At 39.3% G+C, this 27,490-nt stretch overlaps 1 protein-coding gene across 2 annotated transcripts in view; it reads left to right on the top strand.

Annotated features, from left to right (window-relative positions):
• LOC122799642 (glutathione hydrolase 5 proenzyme-like) overlaps positions 1-27,490 on the top strand; it is a 739,199-nt gene that overhangs the window by 664,190 nt on the left and 47,519 nt on the right. For both annotated transcript variants that reach the window (XM_044068836.1, XM_044068835.1), the window contains exons 9-10: positions 5,727-5,830; positions 11,376-11,488. In XM_044068836.1, coding sequence (XP_043924771.1) covers positions 5,727-5,830; positions 11,376-11,488 — 217 coding nt within the window. The remainder of the gene's footprint in view (positions 1-5,726; positions 5,831-11,375; positions 11,489-27,490) is intronic.

Genomic DNA, 27,490 nt, shown 5'->3' with positions numbered 1-27,490 from the left:
CACGATTTGCCTTTCACAAACCCAAACTGGGTGGGGTCCAGAGTTTGGAGGTTACCAATGTCTTTGTTTATGAGTTCCATTATGATACGTTCCATAGCCTTGCAGACCAGGCTCATCAGGCTAATAGGGCAATAGTTCCCAGGATCAGTAGTGGCTCCCCCTTTGTGGAGTGGGATAACTGTTGCTGTGCACCATTCAGTGGGCACAAAGTCTGATGTGAGACTATGATTGAACATGGTGCTTAGGTGGGGAGCCAATTTGTTCTGAAATGTAAAACTCAACCTGGGATGTTGTCCGGTCCCATGGATGCTGTGTTTTTGGTTTTAGAGAGTGCAGCTTTTATCTGCATAGATGTGATTACAGGGACTCTGCATTCTTCCTGTATAGATATGGGCCCTTTAGGGGATGAGAGGTGGGTAAAGTTAGCACTGAAACTATCTGCCAGGATGTTGGCAATATCAGTTGGTTCTGTAATTTTCGTGCTGTTGTGCTGTAACTCAGAGCAAATCTGGGTGTTCCCATTGAGATTCTTGACATAGCTATAGAATGCTTTGTGGTTGCCCTTAGAATCAGTGGCAAATATACACCTGTATTATGTACAAGTTTTATATATATATATATATATATATATATATATATATATATATATATATGTATATGTATATATATATATATATATATATATATATATGTTTGACACTGTTGTGCAGGCTATCAGAAGTAAAAGCTAATGATCAGATCTGTAATACTTAAGCTAAATTTGTTATTTTACTTCTGTTAAGTATAATGTTGCATCAGTTTTATCACAGTGCTACCCATCAATAGTTGCAGTCATGTGAGGTAATCATTTAAAATGTTGAGACCAACCAGAGTGAGTCCTAAAACACAGAGATTGTATGGCTAAAAGAACATATGTACATATCTAAGCCCGCAATGTCATTTCTTGGAATATTTACTTTTTGCTGAGTTATGGCAATCTCAAAGTTGGTATATATAAGTTCGGGGGGGGGGGTTCAGAGATGGTTAGTTCCCCCTGCAAAAATAATTTTTAAGGGTAAGAGGAATTTTCGCGGTTCTCTGGGTTTTTGATCTTTTTTTATTTATTTTACTTTCGACATTTCCATAAGGAGCCTTCATGTGAACTTTAGCATCCTGCTAAACTAACACTAGTCAAATTCATCCAGGTGTAGTTTAGAAGCTAGCTACTTACCAAACACTGATAACAAAGGTGTTAGAAGTAAAGTATGCCTTGAATCTATGGTAAAAGGGAAAACTTCTTAAGTAGAACTCTACTCAAATGTCAAGGTTTTCTTTTAGAAAGTTAACTTTGTTCCCTGTAATATAATACTAAAAGTGCCACATACATAAAAAAGTCTAATTTAATAATTTTTCCATTTGTTTTGTGCTTGAACTTGTTTCTCTTTGTCTTTTTGTGAAATTTAGCATTTTCTCTCCCTTGTTTATCTCACCATTTGTAACATCTCAAAGGCTAGGAGAGGGAGAAAAATTGGGTTAGGTCTTTTATTCTAACTACAGAACTATTAAAAAACAGTTGCTCTTAAACATGGGTATTTAAAGGAAAACTTCACTTTCTCCTACAATTTAACTCAATTCTTAGATTGCTTTTCTCCCTACCATACGGTTGCAGCATTATGTAGGCACTAGAAACCTGCTTGTACTTTATAGAACTTTTGGTTCCTTGTCTTGGAATCAAAAGAAAGGAAAGACCACCCACTGTTTTTAAGCTTAACTTCTCAAGTAGTTTGTAGAGGAATTTGTCTACATCTGCATGACATACAACAGACACAGAGAAATTTGTCATCAGGTAGTTTTGATAATTTTATACTGGTTATTAGTCCTACTGATGTCAGGAGCTCAGCAGCTGCTATAAAAAAGACAGATGTGTGAAACTGTTTTCCACCATCTTTATTGCAGAGATGAAGAGAACTAGTTGCTTCCAATGTAGCCATATCCTTCATAGTAAAACAGAGCAATTAGGTCAACCAATGATTGAAAGGCAGCTGTCACTTTTGTCAAATTTACATAAGCAACATCTCCATACTGAACAGCTAAGACTTAAACTTTAAATGTTTGTTTTTCATACTGGTTTACATTTTAATGTGACTTAAATGTAGTATCAAAGATGTCTGTGTCTTGTAAAGTATCAACACATCTGCCAACGTTTGGAGGAGGGGACTGTCAATTCATCTTGGACTACAAAAAGATAACCAGAATGCAGGGAAAGATACCTTGAACAAAACCCTGCCACTTGGCTATGTTTGGGCTGCAGCTGTACAACTCCTTAGTATAGTGTAAATCAAGCCCTGAGACACTCACAGATGAGGGCCATTCATGAAATAAGAGAAGCAGTTCTTTTACAGAAGGTATATAAAACATCAGTGACAGACACTAATCCCATTATATGCATCAATGGCATGAGAATACACCACTGCTTCTTTATGTCTAGCATGACTCGCAATGAATGCACAATGGTGCAGCAATTAATTCTGTCACCTTTTAGCAAGATGTTTTCCGGTTCAATTCTCAGCTGGGGTGCCTGTCCTCCCTGTGTTCATGTGGGTGCTCTGGTTTCCTCCCACATTAGAAAGACATGTGTCTGGAGCATTTCTCCCCAGGCGTCTGCTGAAAATTGGCTCCTTCCAAGGCAGACTTTCCTGATAAACAAATGTTAAATAAATAAATAAATAAAATTACTTTCCTAAAGCAGACTTGAAATGAATGGCGATATTGAAGTGTATTAACCCACAGGATGCGCAGTAGCAAGCCACGCCCAAACCCCGCCTGTGACAGCGATGTCAGTACACCGCCCACCTTTTGATTGAAAGCTGCCAAGTCATTTTCCCTAGGTAGGAATAGGAGTAACACAAGTTAAGTTTAAATTTACTGAATACTTTATTTATCGAAGTTCATCGGCAGAAATGTCCAAAGGTAAAATACACATAATCACCAGAGAACAATTTGTGCCCATTAACTTCAGTAAATAAAGTAATGATTTGATTTCACTTCTGCAGTCGTGTGCGTTTTTCTTTCTAATCTCTTTATAAGTCTAATTGTTCTCTGGTGATTATGTGTATTTTACCTTTGGACATTTCTGCTGATGAACTTCAATAAATATAGTATTCAGTAAATTCAAACTTTTAGTTTAGAGCAGTGTTATACTCCAGTGTAAATATTTTCAACTTCTATCTATACTGCCCCTTTAAAAACATACCTCTCAACTTTGCGCAAGAATCAGTGCCAAAGCCAAAACATAATGGGGAACAAAGACCAAAAATCAAAGACAATTGTTAATTACTCCAAATAATTAAAAATTAATAAAAACAACATATTTCACATTAATATGCATGTTCTGAACAATAAGTATGAAACTCTAATGTCTGTCATTACTGCCTATAATCAGCGATTTTGCTAGAAAAATACAATTCATGAAGGACGGCGCAAAAATCAGGAACATTCCACAAACTTATGGGCAATTTGAGAACTGTGATCTGTTGCAATGCAAGGAAGAACATGAAAAGTCAAGATAGTAATGCCACAGTTCTGGTAGTGAACTACTTCTATCCAAAGAATTCTGAGACATTACTTAAAACCACAACAATGATGTCGACAGTATATTGCACATTATTTCTATAATAATATGCAACCGCTGATCACTTTATCAGATTTCTCCTAAGTCTGTCCAACTGCTTGGAATTACCTAGCATCAGCTGCACAAAACTGCTACAAAGACTGCAGAGAATCATTAGGATGCAGCATGGTTAATAATAACCAAATCAGTCTAATCCCGATTCGATGACTTGAAGACGGCTTGTGCTTGGTTTACTCCAGCCAAGCTGTCTTGCTGCATCTAATATTTTTATTGATGACTTCCTACCCCCCCCTGAAAAAAAAAGCAAACTAATAGCTTTACAGCACTGTACACACTTAACTAAAAGCCACAAAATGAGCCACAGTACAGCTGTTTATTCACTTAAAAAATTACAAACAAAGTCATCCCAATATTAGGCCAATTCTGCCCTTAACATGACATTAATGCCAGTGTGCAACATTATGTCCACAGTTAGCATCATATACATTCTATAAGACTTAAAGCATATGTAACATTTCACACATCATCCCAAAGGCCGGAATCACCCACATAGCACCACAACTGATTACCCCTAGTGGAAAACTAGCCGTATAAACACCTTTATCTAGCGTTTATGCTTATTTACCTGTTAAACATTTAATTACATGACACAGAATTACAGCGTGCATTCCGTGTCAATCACGGCAAATTACCATTCTTAATTGCTGCCCTCTGGCATGTCAATCATGGCGGCCACGCCCATTCGTGCGCAAACTAACTGGTGGGTTAATACACTTCAATATCGCCAAATGAATTATGGGAAAGAGAAAGGCTTGAAGAGAAACAAGATCACATTAATGTGGCAAGCCCTATTGGCAGCCAGTTTGCAGAAAACATTAAAATTCTGTAAGAAGCAGAGTGATTGTGAGGTGTTAAAATAGCTCAGAAAAGAAAGAAAAAGTGAAAAAAATATATTATTTTATCTCTAATGTGGAGTTTTCCTTCAAATGTGCCTTATCAGTTTCAGACTACCATCATTACACCTCATATAAATAGTGTAGCTGGGAGCTGCAGTTCGGAGTCTGAACAAAAAGCAAGTGTTTCAAATGTAAATGAACAAGAAAACATTTCCTTATCACAGATTAGTAATCGTAGCCTTGAATCAAACCCATAGAGTGCTGCAAAGGGGGAAAAATATGTTCATTTTATTCTCCTGCTTATCTGTTAGTATTTGCTGTGCATTTTTCTATGCTACATTTTCTGTAAAAGTGCATGCTGTCTTCTTGTGGTTGTTACAGACATTTTGCATTATATACTGTGTTTGGTTGATGCAAGTCAATGGGTTGGATAAGGGGTGAGTAATATCAAAGCCACTAATCTAAGTGAGTGTTAAAGTGTGAGGGCAGCACAAGCCAGTTCAGCATGAGTAATACCTAGTGATCAGAGGGGGTCAGAAAGCTCTCCCTGAACTATAGTTATAGTTTAAAAAGATCGGCTAACTCAGCTACTTTTTCAAGTCTAGCATTTGAATGTTCCTTAAAATGCTGTATCAGAGATGGCCACTAATAAAAATTAAAGGAAACAAAGTACTGAAAAAGGCAAGCTGATGCTGATGGCCTAAAGGTATCAATCACCGTACAGCTATAAGCTGGTGAACAGAATGAGAGAGCGACAAATGGGGGGGGGGGGGGAGACCATAGTAAATGATCCTCTTGTCACAGGGTTGGCTCTCTGTCAGGGAGGCAAAAGCCCTGACTACAGAACAAAATTATGTAACATGGCTGCTCCCTTTCAGGCCATTCTGGGCATGAAAAATTAAGAAAAAAAAAAACAGTACCCACTTACATTGATACAGAGAGATTAGTAATACAGAAAAGTTCAAGATATGCTAAAACGTATGTTTTTTCATTCCCGGGCATGGCTCCCCTTTAAAGGGGAAATAAAACATTATTAAAGAGGAAATAAAATATACATATTCAACAGTATTTATGAGAGATATTTTGTTCTAGAGTCAGGACAATGAAAAAATGTGCTAGTACCTAGTGAAAAGGAATGAAAGGGCAATCTAGGATATGAAGAAGGGGGCCTTTTCTTATGTTTATCTGTCAAATACTGATTAGCTCTTTTCTTTCTACAGGTTTGGTGCAATGGTATTTTCTCGAGCAACAGGAGTCATTTTTAACAACGAGTTGGCTGATTTCTGCAGATTAAATAGCAATCCAGATTTTAAAATTAACCCAGGTAAGAGTAAAGAAACTTGGAGAGTATCTTTAAATAAAGAGCACCATGCAATCTGCTACTTTTTTCTTACTTGTTACAGTTTGTTATTACCTGATATCTGACCTCAGCAGCTCCTTATGATTACATGGGTTTAACTTTCACTAAGACAAAAATGTTTAAACTTTCTTTTCGAGTTTGCTTTACTGCCTGTAGTTTTAGAAGAACATCTGACATATGCCCACTACTCCCTCTGTGAAGAAATATGTCTTTGCTAACATTTACTGGATTCCAGTCTCATACAGCATATAGTGTTCATCGGTTTTGTAAAGGATTTGTCATTTCTAGTAGTCCGTCTTCAGAATATATATACCCAGGCCCCTGCAGCTGGTCTAGCTTTAAATACAGTGTTTGTTTCAAACTTATGCTAACTTCACGGGCCAGATTCCAAAAGAGTTGCTGTCAGTGTAAGTTGCTTTCTGCAGTGTAAGCCTTCCCTGATTACGAAAGACTTGCTCTGGGTGTAAGTAGCTTTGGTGTAAGACCTGTCTGTAAACAAGCTTACAGAGGGGCCCAGATTCCAGTGCCCTCAGTTTAAGTGATTTAGTCCCGTGCAAGTCTGCTTTGATCCCGAAAGACTTGCTCTTGATGTAAGCGACTTAATATGGTATAAGGCCTATTTATAAACAAGCTTACACAGGGGGCCAGATTCCAAAACACCTTCTGTCAGCGTAAGTGACTTTGGTGTAAGCCTGCCCCAGTTCTGGAAGACTTGCTTTGGGTGCAAGTGACCGACTTTGGTGTAAGTCCTTTCTATAAACAAGCTTACACCAGCATCCAGATTCCAAATGGCCTGCTCTTGATGTGAGTGATTTACTCCAGTGTAAGGCCTGTTTATAAACAAGCTTACACTGAGGGCCAGATTCCAAAAGACCTGCTTTCAATTTAAGTGACTCAATTCGATGTAAGGCATCTCTGTAAACGGGCTTACAATAGGGGCCAAATTACAAAAGTCCTGCTCTCAGACAGATCTTGTGTGGTTACCTGTTAAAGCCCTGTTTTGCTTGTTTGGTTATCTGTTAAGGCCCTATTTTGCTGTCTTGTTATGAAGATCATTCTTAGTTCCACGTTTGTCACAATACAGCCATCTCACCAACACTTATTTGTACATAAATAACGTGCTTTATAATGAGACTTACTAATGTGGAAAGAAGCCAACAAGAGAAGCTAACTAAAATGATGGGGCCAGTATTGCTATGTGCCAGAATATTAGGACAGCTGTGGAAATGGGCCAACATGGCCCGGTGTAATACTTCAGAGTAAGTCACTTACACTGACAGAAAGTCTTTTGGAATCGGACCCAATATTCTTTATTAAAACTACCCCATCACTGTAACTGTCTATATAGAGAAGCATTTTCCAGCAATGGACGTAGAATTTTGAACGTGATATCACCAGTAAGCTACAGAGAAGCATCACAGCTGTCAGTTATAATGCATATTTATATCTTGCAATAAATCTCAAATGTTTCCGTGGTGGAGACCGAAATTGGAGTTTAGTGATTAGTGTTCAGCTTGGTTAACAAATTTAAACAACATCACATACTTGCCATATGCAAATGTGTATAGTTTTGAATACCACCCAGTGTTTAATTGTTTATTGGCAATTAGATATGGTAGTGGTTTGCCTAATTTGATTGTCATCTATGTAACACACTTCTCTTTGTAAAAAAATCCCAAAGGCTGTCAACGAATGTAAAAACAGCTTGAAGAACGACTGTAGACTGTGTACAAGTACTCAAAAGGTGCAAGCACCACTTTAATACATAAAACAATAAAAACTTTAGCACTTTTGTTTCTTCTCTTTGTGTTTTATTTGAACAATTCTCTTATCTAAGACTCACCTTCTAGACATTTATATCTGCTTTAAGACTTTAATATAAAGCTGCTACACTTTAAAAAATTCCATTTGTTTATTTTGCATTTCTTTTCTACTCCATTGTAATATTTGGATCACAGCATCAGTAGGTTGTATAACAGAAGAAAGAAAATTATGGCAAAATTTAGGAGGTGCAGCAGCAGGGTAAAAGCACTCTAATCAAACTAAACAACTCAGTGGACAGATAAAATCTACCAAAGCCAATCCTGAGGTAAATCTGGCCTCCCAGTCCAAGGGCAGCCACGGGGCATTGTTTAGCTATGTCCGCAAACTAAGGCAGTGCACATTTGTGTGCAGAACTGCAGCCACCTATACTGAGCCAAGTGATATAGCAAACCTACTGGCAAAGTGCATAATATTATCCTTCAGGAAGTCATTCACCACTAGCAACTATCATATTGTAAAAATCACCTGTAAGAGTCGACCCAGTAGTCAGGGACTTGGGGACACACATAGACAGTAATCTAGCCTTTGACCATGATGTGTCTACAGAAGTGAGGAAACCATTGTATGTTGTGCAACTTGTAAACAAATGTATGGCATCTAGGTCCAAGGAGGTCATTATTCCACTATATTTAGCATACATTAGACCTACCATTGAGTACAGTGCCCCCTTTAGTATGTACCCTAACCAGGAACATCCAAAAATTGGAATGTCCACAGAGTTTCTTCTCTAAAAGAATACAAGGCATATGTCACATGTCCTGTGCAGATTATACCAAAGCCCTATCCCTATATTCTGTCTCCTATAGGCTGTTGACAGGAGATCTATGCCTGGAATACAGGTCATTGGTGGCTCCACCCTGATAGGCCTCCTGCATACCTGCATATCTGCAAAACAAACAGCACAGGAGTTATCCATTCTAAAGACTTAAACCTTGCCTGTAATATAAATAGTACCTGCTGGAGAGACAGGTATGTATCCCAGAAACTACCCCATCTATGGAACAGGCTCGCCATCCATGTGAAGCAGAGTTCCTCTCTAACCCAAGTCAAGTATAACTTGGACAAAACAGTTGGAATGGGAACAGGAAATTCATCCCTGGATTGACACCTATGCCTCTAATAGACACAGGCAGCCTGTAAATGATTCATCTCGTAGGCCCCTGCTTGTAAATGTTTCATCTCCTAAGCCCCTGCTTACACTTATCAAGGGTACCAGAGCTTGTCTGAGATTTGGGATTCATGGCTAGCTTAAAAAGGCTCCAGTGGCTGTTAGCCTAATATACACCTATGAACCTATGTACTGCTGAAACCTTTACTGCCAATTAGCTGTATTGGACATGCAAACATTTTAATATTGACTTGTTTTAAAATAGAGACCCTTTAAAACCTGTCAATAGAGGAAGTTTGTGTCCTCCGCCTTCCACTTTTATACTAAGCTCTATGGCCACTGCTGCTTATAGCAAAAAAAAAAAAAACCATGCATGTGTTTTCACTTTTTTGTTACTATAGTATATGATTAATATTATTAATTATCAGACTATTAATAACAGTAGTTTGTAAAATGTTGGGATCAGCTACAGTGAGTTCCAAAATAAGGAGACTGAATAGCCAAAAAATGGAGTTACATATATCAAGGCAGAGATGGCCATTTCTGGAATATGCTCTTTTCTTTGAGATATAGCAGTCTCAGAGTTGGTAAGTATATGTGTGTGTATACACACACACACACACACACACACATATATATATATATATATATATATATATATATATATATATATATTTTTTTTTTTTTAATGTATCTGTATAGAAATAGATGACTAGATATAGATATATCCAGATATAGGGGGAAACCCCCCCAGAACTTATATCAGAGGTATAGGGGGGCTTGCCCACCACTGCAAAAAAAAATTATGTATATATATATATATATATATATATATATATATATATATATATATATATATATATATATATATATATTTCCTGGATTTTCACTCTTTCTCTCTCTCTTTTTTTTTTTTTTTTTTTATTAAGCTTGTTGAATGTTGTCATTTTGAGTGCCAGCTTTTGAAAAGGGGACCTAACAGAACCCTAACCACTAACCTTGTCACTCTCCCACAGATACAGAATGTGAACATATCTGTAGCTTATCAAGCCTTTCTCTCCATTTCCTGTTCATTTTATGACGATGATGCTTTGCAGGGACTGTTCAGTTTATCAGTTTGCATCCGCAGTGAGCTAGTATTTCTGAGAATTGGTCTTTAAATGTACTGATCAGATAGTGTTTTGTACTGTTATCATTAGAGGTCATTTGAATTAATTCTCCGTTCTGCCTTTTCATTATTATTTTGGGTCTTGAATACAACAGCTGCACATTGGTGTGATGGTGACTGTTGCTACCTCACATCACTTGGTTTTGTGGTTTATTTCCACATACAGTGACATCTGTGTGTAGTTGGCATCTAGTTCTGTGTTTCATTTCCCAACTACAGTGCCTTCTCTGTGTAGTTTGCATGTGGGTCCATATTTAATTTCCCAATTACTGTGCCTTCTGTGTAGAGTTTGCATGTCATTTCCTTCCTATGTCTGTTTTTACCAGGGTTTCTGGTTTCATCTCACATTCCAGGGACAGTACTGGGAATGGTCAAATTGCCTATGTGTGTGTGTGTGTGTGTGTGTGTGGGGGGGGTGCATGTGTGTGCGCGCGTGCACTTGCATGAGCCCTGTGATGGACTGGAGTACATGCAAGACTGCTTCCTGCTTTGCAACTATTGGTTGCTGGGACAGGCTATAGTTATCTGACTCTGAAATAGATGAAGGGGCTACAGAAGATAGATGGATGGAGCGAGGGAAGGAAGGCGATATGGATGAATGGATGGATGGATGGATATGCATTTTGCAAAAGTCAAACTACTCCAAAAGATGCAAAGGGAAGCTACTTAATAAACATCCTTTTTTTCATAACAGTTTTAAACATTGTAATCTTTTCTTCAAACCAGAAAATCCTCCTGAGTTTCATGTCTGAATTCATGTTTCAAAGTGTAGGCAGTGGAGTGGAAATGTGGGTTTAGAAAACTAAGAGTCCGTACATGCTGCTGTTAGTTCACTTGCAATCCAGGAATGGTATCTGACAGGACTGTGATAGAAATTTTTTTTCCTTGCCATGACCTTGCAGTTATTTTACTTGTATGCTTTCTGAAATGTTTGCCATGGCTAGGAGTGGGTAAGAAAAAGAGCCAAGAGTGATGCATTCTTATATAAAATAATATTGTAATGTCCTTTTCTGTTGTGCCTCTCTACTTGAGCATTAAAGCTATGCAGCCTTGCTTCTCTGCTTACTATTTTCTGCAATGCAGAAGCAGATCACTGGTTAATATCACTAATGGCAGGGAGTTCTCTCAGATACAAGAGCTGTGCATCGGTTCTCTGTGTCCCCATCTCAGAATTTTCTGTAAACAGAGTTCTGATCCTGAGTGTAGTGTGACAGGTGGCAGAATTACAGTTGTACTGCTTTGTCAAGTCTTAGTGAATTGGCATTAATTGTTTGGTGTTTGGCAAATACAAGTTGATTGCAGTACATTCAGAGTAAAAACATGCATAGTGGAACACAGTGGCAGTTAAGATTTTATGCTCACTTTATAGTTTATCAAGCACTGCATCCCTTTGTGTTTATTTTTTGCAGGTGAAAAGCCACCATCAGCTATGACTCCTGCCATTTTATTCTCCAAGGATAAACGCTCCACTCTGGCTATCGGAGGAGCAGGTGGGGATATGATAATAACAGCAACGGCTCAGGTAAGAAATGGAGGCTTATGTTATAACTCACATCAATAAGTAAAGAAACAATCCAGGAAAGGCTAGTAAAATGGTACAAGAGTTGCTAAAGAAGCACTATAAGTGAGTTAGAGCCCCTCAGCTTCACTGAAGAAGAGATGGAACAAACTATACTAGAGACTTAACTGGTACATTACGAGGCCATAAGTGATGGAATCGGCTAGTGTAGGATAGACTGCATTGTATAATAGCAGTAAGTGGGGCCTGTTTGTGTCCAGCTTAAACTGCATTTGCACAAATTATACTAAATATAGAATCTGTGGTGAATAGTTACTAGGAAGATGGACTTAAAATGCAAAACAGTGGACTTAATCCTGGCCAGTGTATTACAAGCAGACAGAACAACAGCCTCTATCCAGTTCTCTGGTATTCTAGTTTCTAAATAAATGACATGGAATATAATAAAGTCCTTTGGTCCTTATTAAATTCAAGTCCCACAAAAGTTGCACCTACTGGCAGTTGTGGAAAGGTGGAAAACTGGACAGTGTTACTGTCTGTCAGTTTCCCACTGGCATGATTACTCCTAGATACATGCAGATTTACAAGGCAGTATTGATAGAGGAATTCACACCAGATTACTGAAATCACAGAAAGGAAAGGTGTAACCAGGCAATACATGAACATATCAGATTTGTTCATAAACATTATCGGTTGCATACATTATACATTCCCTGGGGGAATAAGAATTCTTAATAAACAGAAGTACAGTGTGCAATACATGTAATATTATAACAGACAATTACTTATGTTGCACTTGGCTGTCTGAATAGAAAAGTTTGGAGGTAAATTGTAATTATACACACACTAACTAGAATCATATAGATATCGTCTAAAACTTGTGTACACATAAATAATAAAATGCATATATCTACGAATAAACACGGTACCACCAAATTCAAATGCCAGTTTCTTCTCATTCTTTCGAGGTTCACTTTTAAAGTAATTACAGTCAAGACTAAAGTAAGCATGTTAAAAACAATGCCTGGTAAAAGTAAACCATCCATTAAAATCCAACAAACACATTTTAAAATGGTTGCACCAATCATGTCAAAGCCCATAGCTCACATTATCAAACTGCGCCAATCATGTAAAAGCCCATAGCTCACATTATCAAACTGCACCATCATCTCTAAGCCTGTATCCTTCATTTTCAACTTATCCATGATTTCAGGTAGAGTTTGACTGCCCTGAAATGCATAGTCATCCTTCCGTTGTCTGAAGTCAGTACTGCTTTAAATCAACAAGATTTCAGGCCCATTTCAGTTATTCGATTCCAGCTTCTATAGCAGTTAGTTAAATGTAGCCTTGTTATGCAGGCAAACCCCACATTTTGAAAAGGGTACAGTAAGCATCTTAATCATTTATAGGGTTACCAGTTTTACATATGAAAACATGCAGAATAACTTCTTTTAGGCCGGTTTTCATATTTCTAAGACAATTCCAAAATTGAAGAAAAAGAAACTGTCAAAAAACAAACCAAAAGGTTCCGAACCAGCAGGTGTAAAACTCCAAAGGTTTATTAGGAAATGTAAAAGTAAAGCGCTTTTCGTCTCCCTTAGTAGGAAGACTTCTTCAGACAAAGGAAAAAATCATTAAACACAATTTAGAACCCAAAAAAGGTGCGTGTGTTACAAAATTACAAACAGCTGCCTTAATTGAACCCACTGACATACCTTCACATTTAAAGTTGTATTACATTAAAAGCATAAATAAATGCCCACTTAGTGTAGACAGGGTGTCAAACATAAAATGGGGGGCTCTTAATGCTCTATGGTACATTTATTTCAGAGTTACTCTTTCAATTTTGCATTCTTGCATCCTTTCAACACACCCTAATTGACCAAGACTACACTGTAACAACTGTAGAAGAAATAACTGTATTAAGTTGAGGGTCTGGGCTCTTCTAGGTCCCTAGAAGCCATAGATGTTCTACATGCTCCAAAGTGAATTTTTTTATGCAATGATGACCTGAACAAAAATTTGGGAAAAAAAATTGTATCTAATACTTTATGCTCAAAGCTGAAAAAAAATAGCACTTCACAATAAACTAAGAAGACTAATGTTTGCGAGGATATATAAATCATAACTGAGAATTGTACCTGCCTCCCTAGCCCCTTTTGGGGGGGGGGGGATGGTCACCTTCTATGAATCCATCTCTAGTGTTAGATTAGGATGAAAATTAAGGCTCAAATGGTCACAGTCATATATTTCAACTTACTGCTCTCATGCATATGTACAGCATGCCTTCTTACACCACCACCAAAAGGCTGCCATCCCTGTGATATCAGGCTGGGCAAAACAAAAAAAAAAAAAAACAAATATAACATAACATGTTTCAACCTATTGCTGTTAAGACGTATATAAACAGCACGCTTCCTTACTCTCACACAAAAGATACCTGCACGTGCATCTCATTTTTAATTATGAGGAAAGTGGAAAAAAATTATCACAGTAGTATTTCTAACTTGTTACTTCTAGACAGTACACTGTTCTTATACAAGCAATGATGGCTTTCTGTGCACACCTAAATAATGTCCACACTGTTCCCTGATCAACACAGAATATAGAGACTTCTTAACATACCTGTGGTGGTGCTGCGGTAGCATTGTCACTTCACAGGTAGACGTTGCCCGTTCGATTCTCAGTCAGAGCGTCTTCTGTGTGGTGACATGCATTAACGGGCGTTTGTTCGTTGAAGGTTGTGTGTTAGGCCTGGAAAGCCAGCACGTAAAACTCTACTGCCAGTCATTAGCGGACCGGAGTTCCGCTGTGGCAACCCCTAACCAGGAAAAGCCAAAAGACAAAACAAACAAGCAATTAACATACCTCTGAGGTTTGAGAGGAAAATTATTGAAATGGCGACATTGTCCCCACCCCAGCTCTCCCACATGAGCTACAACAACCTTCGGTGCACATCTCTGAGCAGGGCCAGTTTTAGACTAGGTGGGGTACAGGGCAGAGGCCACTAAGGAGCCTGCATCATATTCCACTTACACATCCTTGGAGTATGCGGGCTAATAGGCCCACAGAAGCTCCGAAGGACTGGATGTTCTGTGATGCATTTTATGCCTTGCTTTTTTGAGAGATGGCTGTTTAAAGTGAGCAAATGACAGCAAGGTTATTTATTTTCAACTCCCACCAGGAACTTAAAGCCACTTCTGTATACATTTCAAATGACAGATTGTGATGATGGAAGATTCTACATAATACATTTCACCTTTGCACCATGCAAACAGATGACATACATTAAAGCATTCCAAGTTGTGTTGTACAAATTATGTTAATCCAACAAGGCCAAAACAAGGAGCTAACAGCAACAGATAGTAACTTCCCTCCACAGACAGCCCTGGCAATTGTACCTACTTTGTTGTGCATATCAGATGACAGGGTAAGTAGTTGATGTTACTTCACACAAATGCACACTAGTCCTGCAAAGCCAAATAGTGACTGTTTAAACTGAGCAAATGACAGAGTCGTCTTTTCATCTGGTCACCTCCACGCCCCACCTAGCAGCTACAGCCTCTTTATGTGTACAGTTCAAATGACTGGTTGTGATAAAACAGGATGACCATGTAATGCATTTCACTTCTTTGACACACTAAAGTATTCCAACTTGCTTTATGCAAATCAGAGAGCCAAAATGAGCAAAATAACAGCAGTTAGTAATTTCATTCAGTGCCAAACATTAGAGTTTCATACTTCGTACTGTTCAGAAGATGAGTTGATGCAGCAGACCTATCGTTCTTTAAATTTTTTAACTTGGATACTAATGTTTACAATCTATTCCTGATTTTGTAACTTTGTTTCCCTCTCACTCCCCCTACACCTCATTATTTTTTGTTGCCCCTTATCTTTGTCAGTATGCTGGTCAAAATATCTGGTTGTTCCCTTCCAGCATGTACTAAGTCTACTGTATGACATAGGATAAGTCATTATTTTAACAATGTATCTTGTGTATTCAAGATTATGTTTGTGTTAGCAAGCAACATTGTAATTATTTCTACTCATGCATCAGAATACTAGAATATAAAACACCAGGAGACATTTTTGTGAGAAAAAGCCAAAAATCTACCTTATGACTGTGCTGTAAACTGCTTCCATACTGGCCGAGTACACGAATGGAGAACAACACCCTCACATAAACCTCAAACCAAGGGCAGATCATGCCAGAATATGCTTTGCTCACTCATCACACAGTTACTAGTAACTGTCATTGTGTGTGTAACATCTTAACCCAAAGGTACATCATTTATCTTTGCTACCTTTCAGCCAGTTCCTACTCTTTGCATTTATTGCACATGGAGACATGTTACAGCAGTTGAAAATTTGAATAGTGCAAGATGGTCATGCCTCTTCCACTTAGTTTCAAAGAGCTTTATTTATTTTATTCTGCTTGCTTCAATGCACTGTCTTTTATTTATCTATTTATTTCTTTATTTATTGACATTTGTTTACTATGAAAGTCCGACTAGGTAATAAATACTTATTTTCATCAGAGGCCTGAGGAGAAGTGCCCCAGAAAGTTAGATAACACCAAATAAAACAGTAGTACAGATGTAATTAAGAAAAGCAAATGTATATGCATTTTGATAGTGGAATATATAGGATACAATAAAGCATGATGAGACACCAGCAATGTAATAATAATAAATATTGTCTAAACATGGACTAAACTCTTGGCTAGGCTTATAAGGGCCTCAGGGCCAGTAGCCTAGTAACCTCCTATGATTCCATGAAAAAATTACAAAAATAACAAATATGACAATCAGTATATACAAAAATATTAGAAGTGTAGTCTATTTTGCTAGGAAATAAAAAAAAAAAGATAGCAGTACCCGCTAAGAATGGGAAGAGGGCAAGTGTTGAAAGGTACAAATAGTGTAATGAATGGGTAGTATAAATGTGAAGTATTTGTTGATGTAGATCATACTGGTGAGGTGCATGGGCATAGCCATGTGTTAGTATGAAATTCTTTAAGAGAGGACTTAAATAAATAGAGGCCAGATAAAGTTCTGATTGAATTTGGGGTAGAGCTCCATAGTTTGGCTATGCAGTGTGAGTATAGACTTTGACAGCACAGAGGGTGATTTGGGAGATAGTGATAAAGTACTCAGGAGACAGAAGGGCAGGTAGAGGGGTTATATGGTATTTTATAGGTTAGAAGAAGTTGTGTATGGGCTCCTAAGAGTTGCAGTATACAATAAGCACTTAGGAAGATACAAAAGAGGGGATATTAAAAAGCTGTAATGGACATATACCTGTTATAGGTTCATAGGTTGGTACTAGGCTATCGGCCCTAGGGCCTATATAAGCCTAGCCATAACAATTCCCTGGATATTTCTTCCCACAATATTTACTTCCCTGGACCCCTGTCTAGCAGGATGACTGACATGATCTCCGGGGTGAATTTCCTATCTCCCATCCAATCATCAAGGTTCCTTTTGAAGAGGGCCAAGGAGGCACTCTGCTTGACATGTATGGGCAGTCTATTCCAGCATATGGGGAGTCTCTGGGTCAGGAACCTATCCCTCCAGCATGTTTTGTTCATTGTGATGACAAGGTTTAGATCCCTGGAGCATGTGGGTCTGAGGGATTGGGATTTCTTTAAGTGGAGCATGTCCAACAGCTCAGGGTTTGACATGGCCTTGTATGTTAAGCAGAGGTCGCCTCTGAGTAGATGATAAGCCACAGAGTATAGCTGGAGTTTTTTTAGTCAGCATAGGGCATCTGCTTTAGGCCTGTGATTCTTTTAGTGAGGTATTTCTGCGGCCTTTCCAGCTGTTGCAGATGTCTTGTGAGGTACATACCAAATGGGGCATTGTACTCTATAATTGGTCTAATGAGGGATGAGTACAGTGGAACAATGACCTCCTTTTTTCTGGATGAAAAGCCCTTTGTGATGAGGTGTGCCACATAGAAGGATTTCCTGACTGTTGTGGTGATGTGGTTATCGAAGGTGAGGCCACTTTCCACCTGTGTCCCTAAGTCTCTCATCACACTTTCAGTGTTTAGTGTACTGCCACCTATGTGGTAATTCATGGGTACATGTTTTTTCCCAAAGGGAATAACTATACATTTCTTGGCATTGAGCTTGAGCCCATGACTGTGGCACCAAACATCTGCTTCTCTAAGGCCCTTTTGTAGAATATACACATCATTTGGGGATTCAGTAATGGCTCCCAGTTTGCAGTCATCTGCGAACTTTGTTAGCCAGAGTTCCTTAGTGTTGGCCTGTACTTTAGAGAAGTAGATGCCAAACAAGAGTGGTCCCAGGACTGAACCCCGGTGTACTCCACTTGTCACTTGTCTGGAGATGGATTTGGAGTTGGCTACTTTTATAGTCTGGGTTCTGTCAGTAAGCCAGTTGGCAACCCATCGAGTGACATAGGGATTTATGCCCAACTTAGTAAGTTTATCTATGATTCCAGAGTGAGGGATGGTGTCGAAGGCCTTGGCGAGGTCCAGATAGGCTGTGTGGACTGCCTTACCCTTGTCCACAGCTCTGGAAACTGATTCAAAGAAGTCAGTCAGGTTCAGGAGTCAAGATCGTCTCTTCATTAACCCAAGCTGGGTGGAGTCCAGTGTTTGAAGGTTGCCAATGTCTTTGTTTATAAGTTCCATGATAATGCGTTCCATGGCCTTGCAGATCAGGCTCGTCAGACTGATGGCATGGTAGTTCCAGGATCCAAGATGGATCCCCCCTTGTGGACTGGGATAACTGTAGCTGTGCACCACTCAGTGGGCATGAAGCCTGAGGTGAGACTAGGATTAAACATGACACTTAAATGAGGTGTCAGTTCATTTTGTGGTTCATGTAGTACTCAGCCCAGGATGTCATCTGGTCCCATGGATGCTGTACTCTTAGCTTTGGAGAGTGCAGTTACTACCTTTGTGGTTGTGATTACCAGAATTTGGCAATCTTTTGGTACTGAAATGGGCCCTGTAGGGGGTGAGAGGGGGGGGTGATGTTGGCACTAAATTGATCTGCCAGGATATTGGCAATATCCTTGGGATCAGTATATTTAATGCCATTCTGTTGTAGCTCAGAGCAGATCTGAGGATTGCCATTTAGGTTCTTGACATAACTATAGAATGCCTTGTGGTTGTCTTTGGCATCTTTGGCAATTTTGTTTTCGTAACTAGCTTTGGAGGATTTTATGAGGGATCTCAGCTTCTTACTGAGGCTGGTAAGGGAGTTTTTTGCATCCTGGGATTTTCCTCTTTTCTGCAACAGTTTCTTCCTTCTCTTGTATAGTTTGTTTATGGCAGGGGACCACCAGATCGGCTTTCTTTTTTTTGGAGGAGAGCGTCTTGGTTTTATTTGGGATGGCACGATTCATGCACGAGTGGATGTGCTTGTACAGTGCCTTAGTGTAGGATTCAGCAGTCGAACTTTCAGCTCCCGTCTGCATGGATGTCATGAAGTTTGTCACTTCTGACTTGAGTAGCATGAAGTTGGCTTTGGAGACGTTTTTTACAAACTTTCCTTACTGCGGGGTGGGGGTGGGATATGGATGTCAAGGGTGATTGGCTTATAGTCCGACTGGACCAATGAGAGGGTGACCACTGGTGTGGAGCATCTATCTCCCATGTTGTTAATGACCAGGTCTAGGATATTGGAGCCCCTGGTGGGACAATTGATTAGTTGATCCAGAGCATTGGAATTTATGAATTCCAAGAACCGTTGGGAAAAGGTGTTGGTACCCGAGTAGTTTTCCCAGTTAATGGCAGGGTAATTGAAATCACCCAAAATTAGGGTGTTTGGTTGTATCATAATATTTTCCAGTATGTTTAGAAAGGTGTAGTGAGAATCTTGGGGCATGGTGGGGGATCTGTAGCAAGCTACAATTTGGATTGCAGTCTTACCTAGTGTTAGTTGCACCTGGAGAATGTCAGATGCATTGTGTTTGGCAACAAGCCTGGAGGTGTAAATATCCTTGGTGAATATGGACACTCCTCCAACTTTAGTGTTTCGGTCTTGGTTTGGTGGCTGAAAAGTCTGGTAAGAGTTGTAGCCTGGTATTGCAGGGGTGGTCTCTGGAGCCTTCAACTAGGTCTCAGTTACTGCACAGATATTGATGTTCTCCATTTTTAGGAGTGCCTCAAGAGAGAGAGAGTTTTTGTTTTTTTGAGGTTTAGACTTCTAGCATTGAGTAGCATTACCTTCAGATTTTGCATCCTTGTATCTGCTATGGTGGTTTTGTCCTTTGAACCTTGCCTAAAAAAGGCACTATAGGGGTGGCAAGAGCTATAGCCAGTAACCTGAATCTCAGGGGTGACAGATGCAGACCATCTCTGGCAAAGCATCATGGTTTGTTGATCATGTCGTCCCAGAAAGACAGATAATGTACCCCCTTTGAATGACACCAAAAGCTTAGCCAACTGTTGAAGTCAATCATTTGGTCCTTATTCTGTGTTATCATTCTAGGTGAAGGCAGGATGCTACTCAAGGCTAGGGTCATACTTGCCTGGGCCACATGATCTCAGAGCTCTTCCATGTCTCTCTTCATGTAGTGCAGGGAGGTACATCTCAAGTCATTCACTCCAACATGGACAATGATGGAGTTGTATTTGTACTTGTTGTGGAGTTTCTTGAGTGCATGCATTATGTGGCAGATCCTGGCACCTGACAGGCATCTGACTGTAATTTTCTCCTTGTTCAGCCTGGTGAGTGGGACATCAGTGTGCCTGACTATAGAGTCACCTATGACTAAAGTGTTGGGTACGTTGTCTTGCGTTAGGGGCTGTTGTTGGGTGGCACACTGGTTTTGTGAGCTGTGTGTCACTTTGGTTGTGACTGGTGTTTGCGTTTCAGCTTCAGAGGTCCTTGTTGCTTGGGCAGGTTAATGTTAATGGCCTCCACATATGTGGGTTTAGTGTTGCTATGTGTGGGTGTTGATGGTGTGGGTTTTGAAGGGCTATGTGTTGCTTGAGGTGTAGTGCAGGTGTTAACCTTCTCCTCTTGACTATCTAGCACAATCTTGGCTGGAGAGAGCTTTGCTTCCAGTTTGGCTGTGTAAGTGCATCTCTTGCAAGTTGTAGTGTTGGGTGGTAGGAGGAGAGGGTTGTCTGTGTACATGAGGCAGTTGCTGCCTTGCCCTAGTATGCCCAGATTCACCAGGTGGACAGGAGAAATCACCGGAAGCTGACCCTTGGACATGCCTGTTTAACTGCTTTTTTGTAAAGTACAAGAGCTGTTTTCCTTTACCTTTGCAAGGTACTTTGCAATTATAGGCTGTTTAATGCATATGATTAATTTGTCCTTATTGCGGTAGCGTTGTCATCTCACAGTAAGATGCTGTCCGGTTCAATTCTCAGCTAGAGCGTCTTCTGCGTGGAGACGTGCGTGAATGGGCGTACCTTCGTTGAAGGTTGTGCGTCAGGCCTGGCAAGCCTGTACGTAAAAATCAACTGCCAATCATTAGCGGACAGACGTTCTGCTGTGGCGACCCCTAACCAGGAAAAGCCGAATTTCACAAACTAACAAACAGGGAGAGTTGAGTGCTTGTATCGGTTTAAGGCTTCCTAGTGGTTTCCAGCAAGTTCTAGAGCAAGTGCTAGTCACGGGGGTTCAGATTTTAGTGCTACTACTGAGAAACCAGCCTGGTTCTAAGGGAAAACTTGAAGAGCAAACTTTCTGGCACCTGGAATAGTTTAACTGTAGCCCCGCAGTGCTGCACGATGCAAAAAACACGTGCACACATGCGTTTTTAAGCCAGAAAGTTGAAAGCAATAGAAATCAGCCCAAAATGGCTAATAAAATTACAATTTCAGAGCTAGAAACCACTCCTCTAGTGTCAGACAGGCAGTACAATGCTCACCACTCCCACCGGTAAGCAGTAGGACTTGCCTCTACCACAGCAAGGTCTGGATAGCTCTGAACACAGAAAATGAAGTCCTGAAACCAGCAAATTCTGGGGTGTGGACTGTACTAGCTAGGAAAGGCAGGAAATAAGCAAACAAGATAGTATTTTTTTGTTTTGTTTTTTTTTTTTTTGGTTAAAACAGACTAAACAATGCAATAATACAGTAAATAAACACAGGAAAGGTTAACACACTTGAGTGTGTAACCCTAAACAGTAAATGCAATTAAAACTCTACAAAACTAGCAATTTAAAACTTTTTAAGTGAAAAACAGTTTAAAAGGCAGTAATACAATAGAATAAGTAGCTAGTCTACATATACAGAAAAGACCTAGAGCACTTGAGTTGTAGCAATATTAAGGCAAATACAGTTTTAATAAATGCACTAAAATATATTCTATAGTTCCAAAATGTTTGAGAAGCACAGTCGGAAGACAAGGAGATTAAGGGATTTTTTTTTTTGTTTTTGTGCATTAGAGTGATTTAGGAGTTTTGATCATACAAGACACGGGACCTCCTTGGGTCAAAAGCCTATATAGATACACAAAATATATCTGCTCATGTGAAAAGATCTGTTACCAGTAATGTGTGGATGTAAAAAGTTCAATGAAATCCTATGTATATGTGGGTGGAAACACATAAACCCTTTTTGTACAAGGCGTGTCAAAAATTTCAGAGGATGTTACTTTATCTATAGACATATAACTGAAATACAGGCAAAGATCTACATGTATCAATATTATCAAAGAGATCAAAAATTGTTAAAAGAGCTAGATGTTTTTGGGTAGTTCCACAATTGCTACTTCAGAAGAAAAAGTAAAATAATTCCACTGATATACTTGGCATGAACTTAGAAATGTAGTTATTAAAAGACATTACAGTGAGAGGTTGGCCATAGGGGGACCTCATCTGTAAGGAAGGAAATAGTCTTTTTTTTTTTCTTTGCAAAAACAAGTTGTGCCCAGGGCTTAATGTTTAAGGATAACCAAAAGTAATAATTATAGTTAAGTGTGAATAAATGCTTAAAAAGATACATGAATAATAAATGAGAATTGTAGAGTTCTGAACAGTTCAAGGAAAATCAATAACCATAAAAACATATTAGTAGCCGCTTTATTATATCCCTACTGGAAATAATATCCCCCTTCTGAAAGTTATCCTATCTTGGTTTTCTACAAATATTTCCAATGAAACAGTCATCTTAGGAGAAGCTAACATTAACTGGGCCTGTATTCAGTCAAACTCCTCTTCCCAAAATATAAACGTATACAACTTCTCTCAATTAGGTAACTCTCCTACTAGACCTAAAAAGGACAACTCCCCAGGCAGTATTCTGAACTGGATACTAGTCTCCCATCCCAACAATATATCTGACAGTGGCACTCTGCCAGATTCCCTTAGCGATCACCTTCTTGACTCTGTGTGTCGCTCTTTATCTCTACACCTATAGCACAATTATATCCAAACCTGCAACTTCCAAAACTTCATCCCACAATCCTTTTCCAGTAGCTTAAAACAGATGAACTGGAACCCATAAGAACTCTCCCTCTTGATGATGCTGTTATGTACTTTAACACTACCTTCATCAACCTGTTAAATTGCCATGCCCCTCCTAGTACAAAAAGATTAAAATTAACCACTGCCCCTTTTCTCTCCAAAGAAACACTAACCCTCATGCACATCAGAGACAAATCTTGGAAACTTTACCAAAAACATAAAACACCCAACTCTCTCACCAAATACAAATAACTTTGTAATAAAGTTAAAAACCTATTACTTCTGACCGTAAATCATAGTACTACAAGCTTCAAAACAACCACAAGTCTAACCCCAAAAAGTTTTGGACATGCATCTCTACCCTCCTTAATCCTGGTAGAAAAGATAACCACTGCCCCGACCCTAGCTTACCAGACCAAATCATAGCCACCAAATTCAACTCCTTCTTCATAGACTCTATAACCAAGCTCACCACTTCTTTCCCCTCAGACCTCCACCACTTCTCCCACTCCTCCTACCGACAACCCCCCTCTCTCTACCTCTCAACTTCTCATCCCTGTCCCTTCTCCTTTAAACCTATCCCTGTCTCCACTATAAAAATCTCCTCCAAAAGCTAAAACCATGCTCCAATGCTCCTGATAACCTTCCTACCAACTTCCTTATGTTGGCTGCAGATGGCATAGCATTCCCTGTCTGTATTGTAATTAGCCATTCAATTCAAGAATCCTGTGTACCCCTCCTATGGAAAAAGCCTTTATAATTCTACAAAGGTGGCATCAATACTGACATCCCAAACTTCCGCCCTATAGCCATCCTTTCCCCTATCTCAAAACTTCTTGAAAAATGTATTCACCTTCAACTCTTACCACACCTTCTAGATAACCACCTGCTTACCCCTACTCAACACGGATTCAGACATGGACATAGCACCACCACAGCCCTACTGTCCTTTCTCGACAATATTAACCATCCCCGCAACTCTGGACATACTGTATCTGCTACTCTATTAGACCTTCCTAAGGCCTTTGATACAATTTCCCATAGCCTTTTTCTTTCTAGGCTCCCTCAATTTAATCTCTTTTCCTCCTCTTTAAACTGGTTTTCTAGCTATCTCTCCAAAAGACAGCAAGCTGTCAAATGGAATGACTGCACCTCACCCTACCATAACTCACTGACTGGTGTCTCCCAAGGATCTATTCTGGGCCCTCTTCTATTTAATATCTTTTTAAATGACTACCATCTCTGCGTTCCCAGTGCCAAACTTGTACAATATGCAGATGACTCAGTCATCATCTGCTCTGCCGAATCCCTCCCTAAGCTTTTGCATACAACACAAATTGCCTTTAACAGTACTGAAACTTGGATGCACAACAATCACTTCGCTCATAACGCACCCTAAACCAAAATTATGATCTTTACTCCTTTTAAGAATTCCAAAATAGACTCAAATGCCTTCCCCATAGTAAGCCAAAACAAAGCCCCCAATCGAAATAGTCTCCCAAACTAAACTTCTATTATCATTATTGATGGTCAATTAAAATTCAACATTCACCTCCAAACCATCATCAAAAAAATCACCAGAAACTAGGAATGCTCTACCAACACAATTGCTTCCTGTCCTCTGGAATTAAATTTACCCTCAACACCACATACCTCCTTCCCTCCCACATGTACGGAGCTTCTCTCCTTACCAATCTGCAAGCCACCCTCAAAACTAAACTGGCGTCCTGTTACAATAAAATCTCCAAGTTTGCTATCAGCTCAAAATCCTCATCCCACCACTGTGACTCCTTACACACCTTGAACTGGCTGGAGCTCCCAGCTATCTCTCTTATCTTATTGCCAAACCGTCACAATGTCCCTCCCTCTCCTGCATCCTCACTGTGCACCTTCCCAATCAAACTCTCAGATCAAATAACCAAAACCTCCTTGAAGTGCACAAACCTACATGCAGCCCAGGGCAACTTCTCCTATCCTTCTCCCTTGCTCAAAAATGGAACCAACTTCGTCCCCATATCCATGCAACAAAAAAATCACTCCTCCTTCAAGTCTTTGCTCCATTCAAACCTCTCCTCTAACTGGGAATGCTCCTGCTCTGACCCCTCATAACCCCCCTCTGACTAGTTTAGCATACCTCAGCGCAGGTGGCTATGCTACCTGCTCTATAGACATACCATGCATTGTTCTCTTTACACCTTTAAGCTGCTTGTGTAGTTCAACAGTTTTATATAACATTATGTTCTAACTACTAATGACTTTGTGTTTGTAATCATTGTATCAACAGTTTTATATAACATTATGTTCTAACTACTAATGACTTTGTGTTTGTAATCATTGTATCAACAGTTTTATATAACATTATGTTCTAACTACTAATGACTTTGTGTTTGTAATCATTGTATCAACAGTTTTATATAACATTATGTTCTAACTACTAATGACTTTGTGTTTGTAATCATTGTATCAACTGTTTTATTTCTTATCGTAGACGTTTGTACCTTTAGTCTTGGGAGGACTTACTGGTTTATCTCCTGGCAATATATCTTGTCTGATTATTGTATACACTTTATCTTGCTGAATTTTTGTAAATACTTTTACTGTGGAGCTTATCTCCCCGAGCCTCCATTGAAAATGGGCTCACCTTGGCCCAGTAGACTTTCCTGGTCAACAAACTGCAAATAAAAATAAATAAATATCAAAAAGTATAATGTTTTGTGCAAGAATATCAACCCCAAATGGAACTAGTGGCATTGAACTGTGGTGTTTTGTAGAGCACACTATATAACAACAATCCAGAGGGAGGGACATAACTACTGTGTAGTCATTCTGGTCATGAAGAACCTCTTTGTGAAGTGAGTATTGATGTGTTCAGTTCAGGGTACAGGGTTTGTTTGCTTATTCTGTCAGTGGCTTTAGCTGTGTTGATTGCTATATAAGCACTTTGTCTGAGTACTAGAAAAGATCATTTGTTCACCGTTTTAACTAGGTCTGCTTCCTACTAGTGACGGACATTGTCCTTTTATTTTACAAGTTGTTTAATTTCTTTTATCCATGGGCGTTTGTCTGCTCTGACTCATAGCTGCTTTAATGGGAGCAGTCTGTTTTTAATATGCTCTTAGATGCTGTAGAATAACCCTAGAACAGCTATAGGGCTGCTGTCATTGATTGCTTAGGTCCAGTCAGTGGTTTATGGTTGTACTTTGTGTTGAGTTTGGGATAGACCCAACAAATTTAAGAATGCAGGTGGATCGGACACTCTTAACTGGGCATAGGTTTGAGTGTGCATGTGAGTACATAGCATGGAAGAACTGCCGCAGCAGGGCTGACCATCCTATGATGCGAACTTTGACTCTAGATGATTGTAACTGTTGGAGTGACATCCCAACTGCATGTGCAAAAATGGGAAAAGGGATTGTGGATGAATGGATGGTTAAGCTTTGCAGCTTTGAAATACCATGTGGTAATTACTGTATTATGGTCACTGAAGCTGTTGGGTAGTGTTTTTATTGCTTGGGGAAGTTGGTTATAACAGCATTAACAGCGTCTAGTACTGAGGATGTGTATGGCTGTATATCTATGTTTCTTTACTGTATAAGCAGTTGGATTAAAGTATATTTTTGTAGGCCTTTCCAGTTTAAGTCTCCTAGAAGTGGTTTCTTAATGATTTTTTTTTTTTGGTCTGTGTTGGGCATCTCACATCTTTGTGTTTGTGTGTGTGTGTGTGTGTGTGTGTGTGTGTGTGTGTGTGTGTGTGTGTGTGTGTGTGTGTGTAAATATGTCTGTCTGTCTATATATATATATATATATATATATATATATATATATATATATTGGTTAATATATGGTTTGCAATCACTTACCGAATAGCAGTTAGTCGAACGGCCGATTATCAAATTCACGGTTTCCAAGGGGCAGGAAACCAAATCAAGAGTGGTCGACCACATTTAGTCGAGTTGCATGGTGCACTTGACCTTTCAGGAAGCGACGTACTGAGACTTCACGCTTCAGTGAGGAACCGCGAATTAGCCCAGTTCCTCACTGTAGTGCGATCTCAGAGTTGGTATATTTAATGTGCAGGGGGTGTCAGGGATGCAGCCCCCACCATAGGGGGTGCAGGGAGGCATAGTCCCCTTGCAAAATAGTAGAATTAACATATCATTGAATGTAGAGTTCAACGGTACGTTACTGTGCATAGCAGTAGGTGAGTGATGTCACCTACTACTGTGTCGAATACATCGAACCATGGGAGTTTGATTTATTCAGTTTTGTTGTGGTTTACTATTCGGAATTTCGGATTCAGCATTTAAGGGCGACATTGTAAACATTCGACCGATGTTGATTTGACACCATAGTAAACCATAATATACATGTGGATATATATATATATATATATATATATATATATAAGTATATGTATCTGTATGTGTGTGTGTGTGTGTGTGTATATATATATATATATATATATATATATATATATATATATATATATATATATATACACACACACACACACACACACACACACACACAGCTGCATAATGTACATCACATTCCTTGAGTAATAAAATTTCCAAGAGATGTGCAGATAACAAGTGTTTCAATA

This window comes from Protopterus annectens, chromosome 4.part0, assembly GCF_019279795.1.
Source record: "Protopterus annectens isolate FY-2018-M chromosome 4.part0, PAN1.0, whole genome shotgun sequence".
NCBI classification, from domain to species: Eukaryota; Metazoa; Chordata; order Ceratodontiformes; family Protopteridae; genus Protopterus; species Protopterus annectens.
This window is presented reverse-complemented; position numbering and strand designations above follow the sequence as displayed.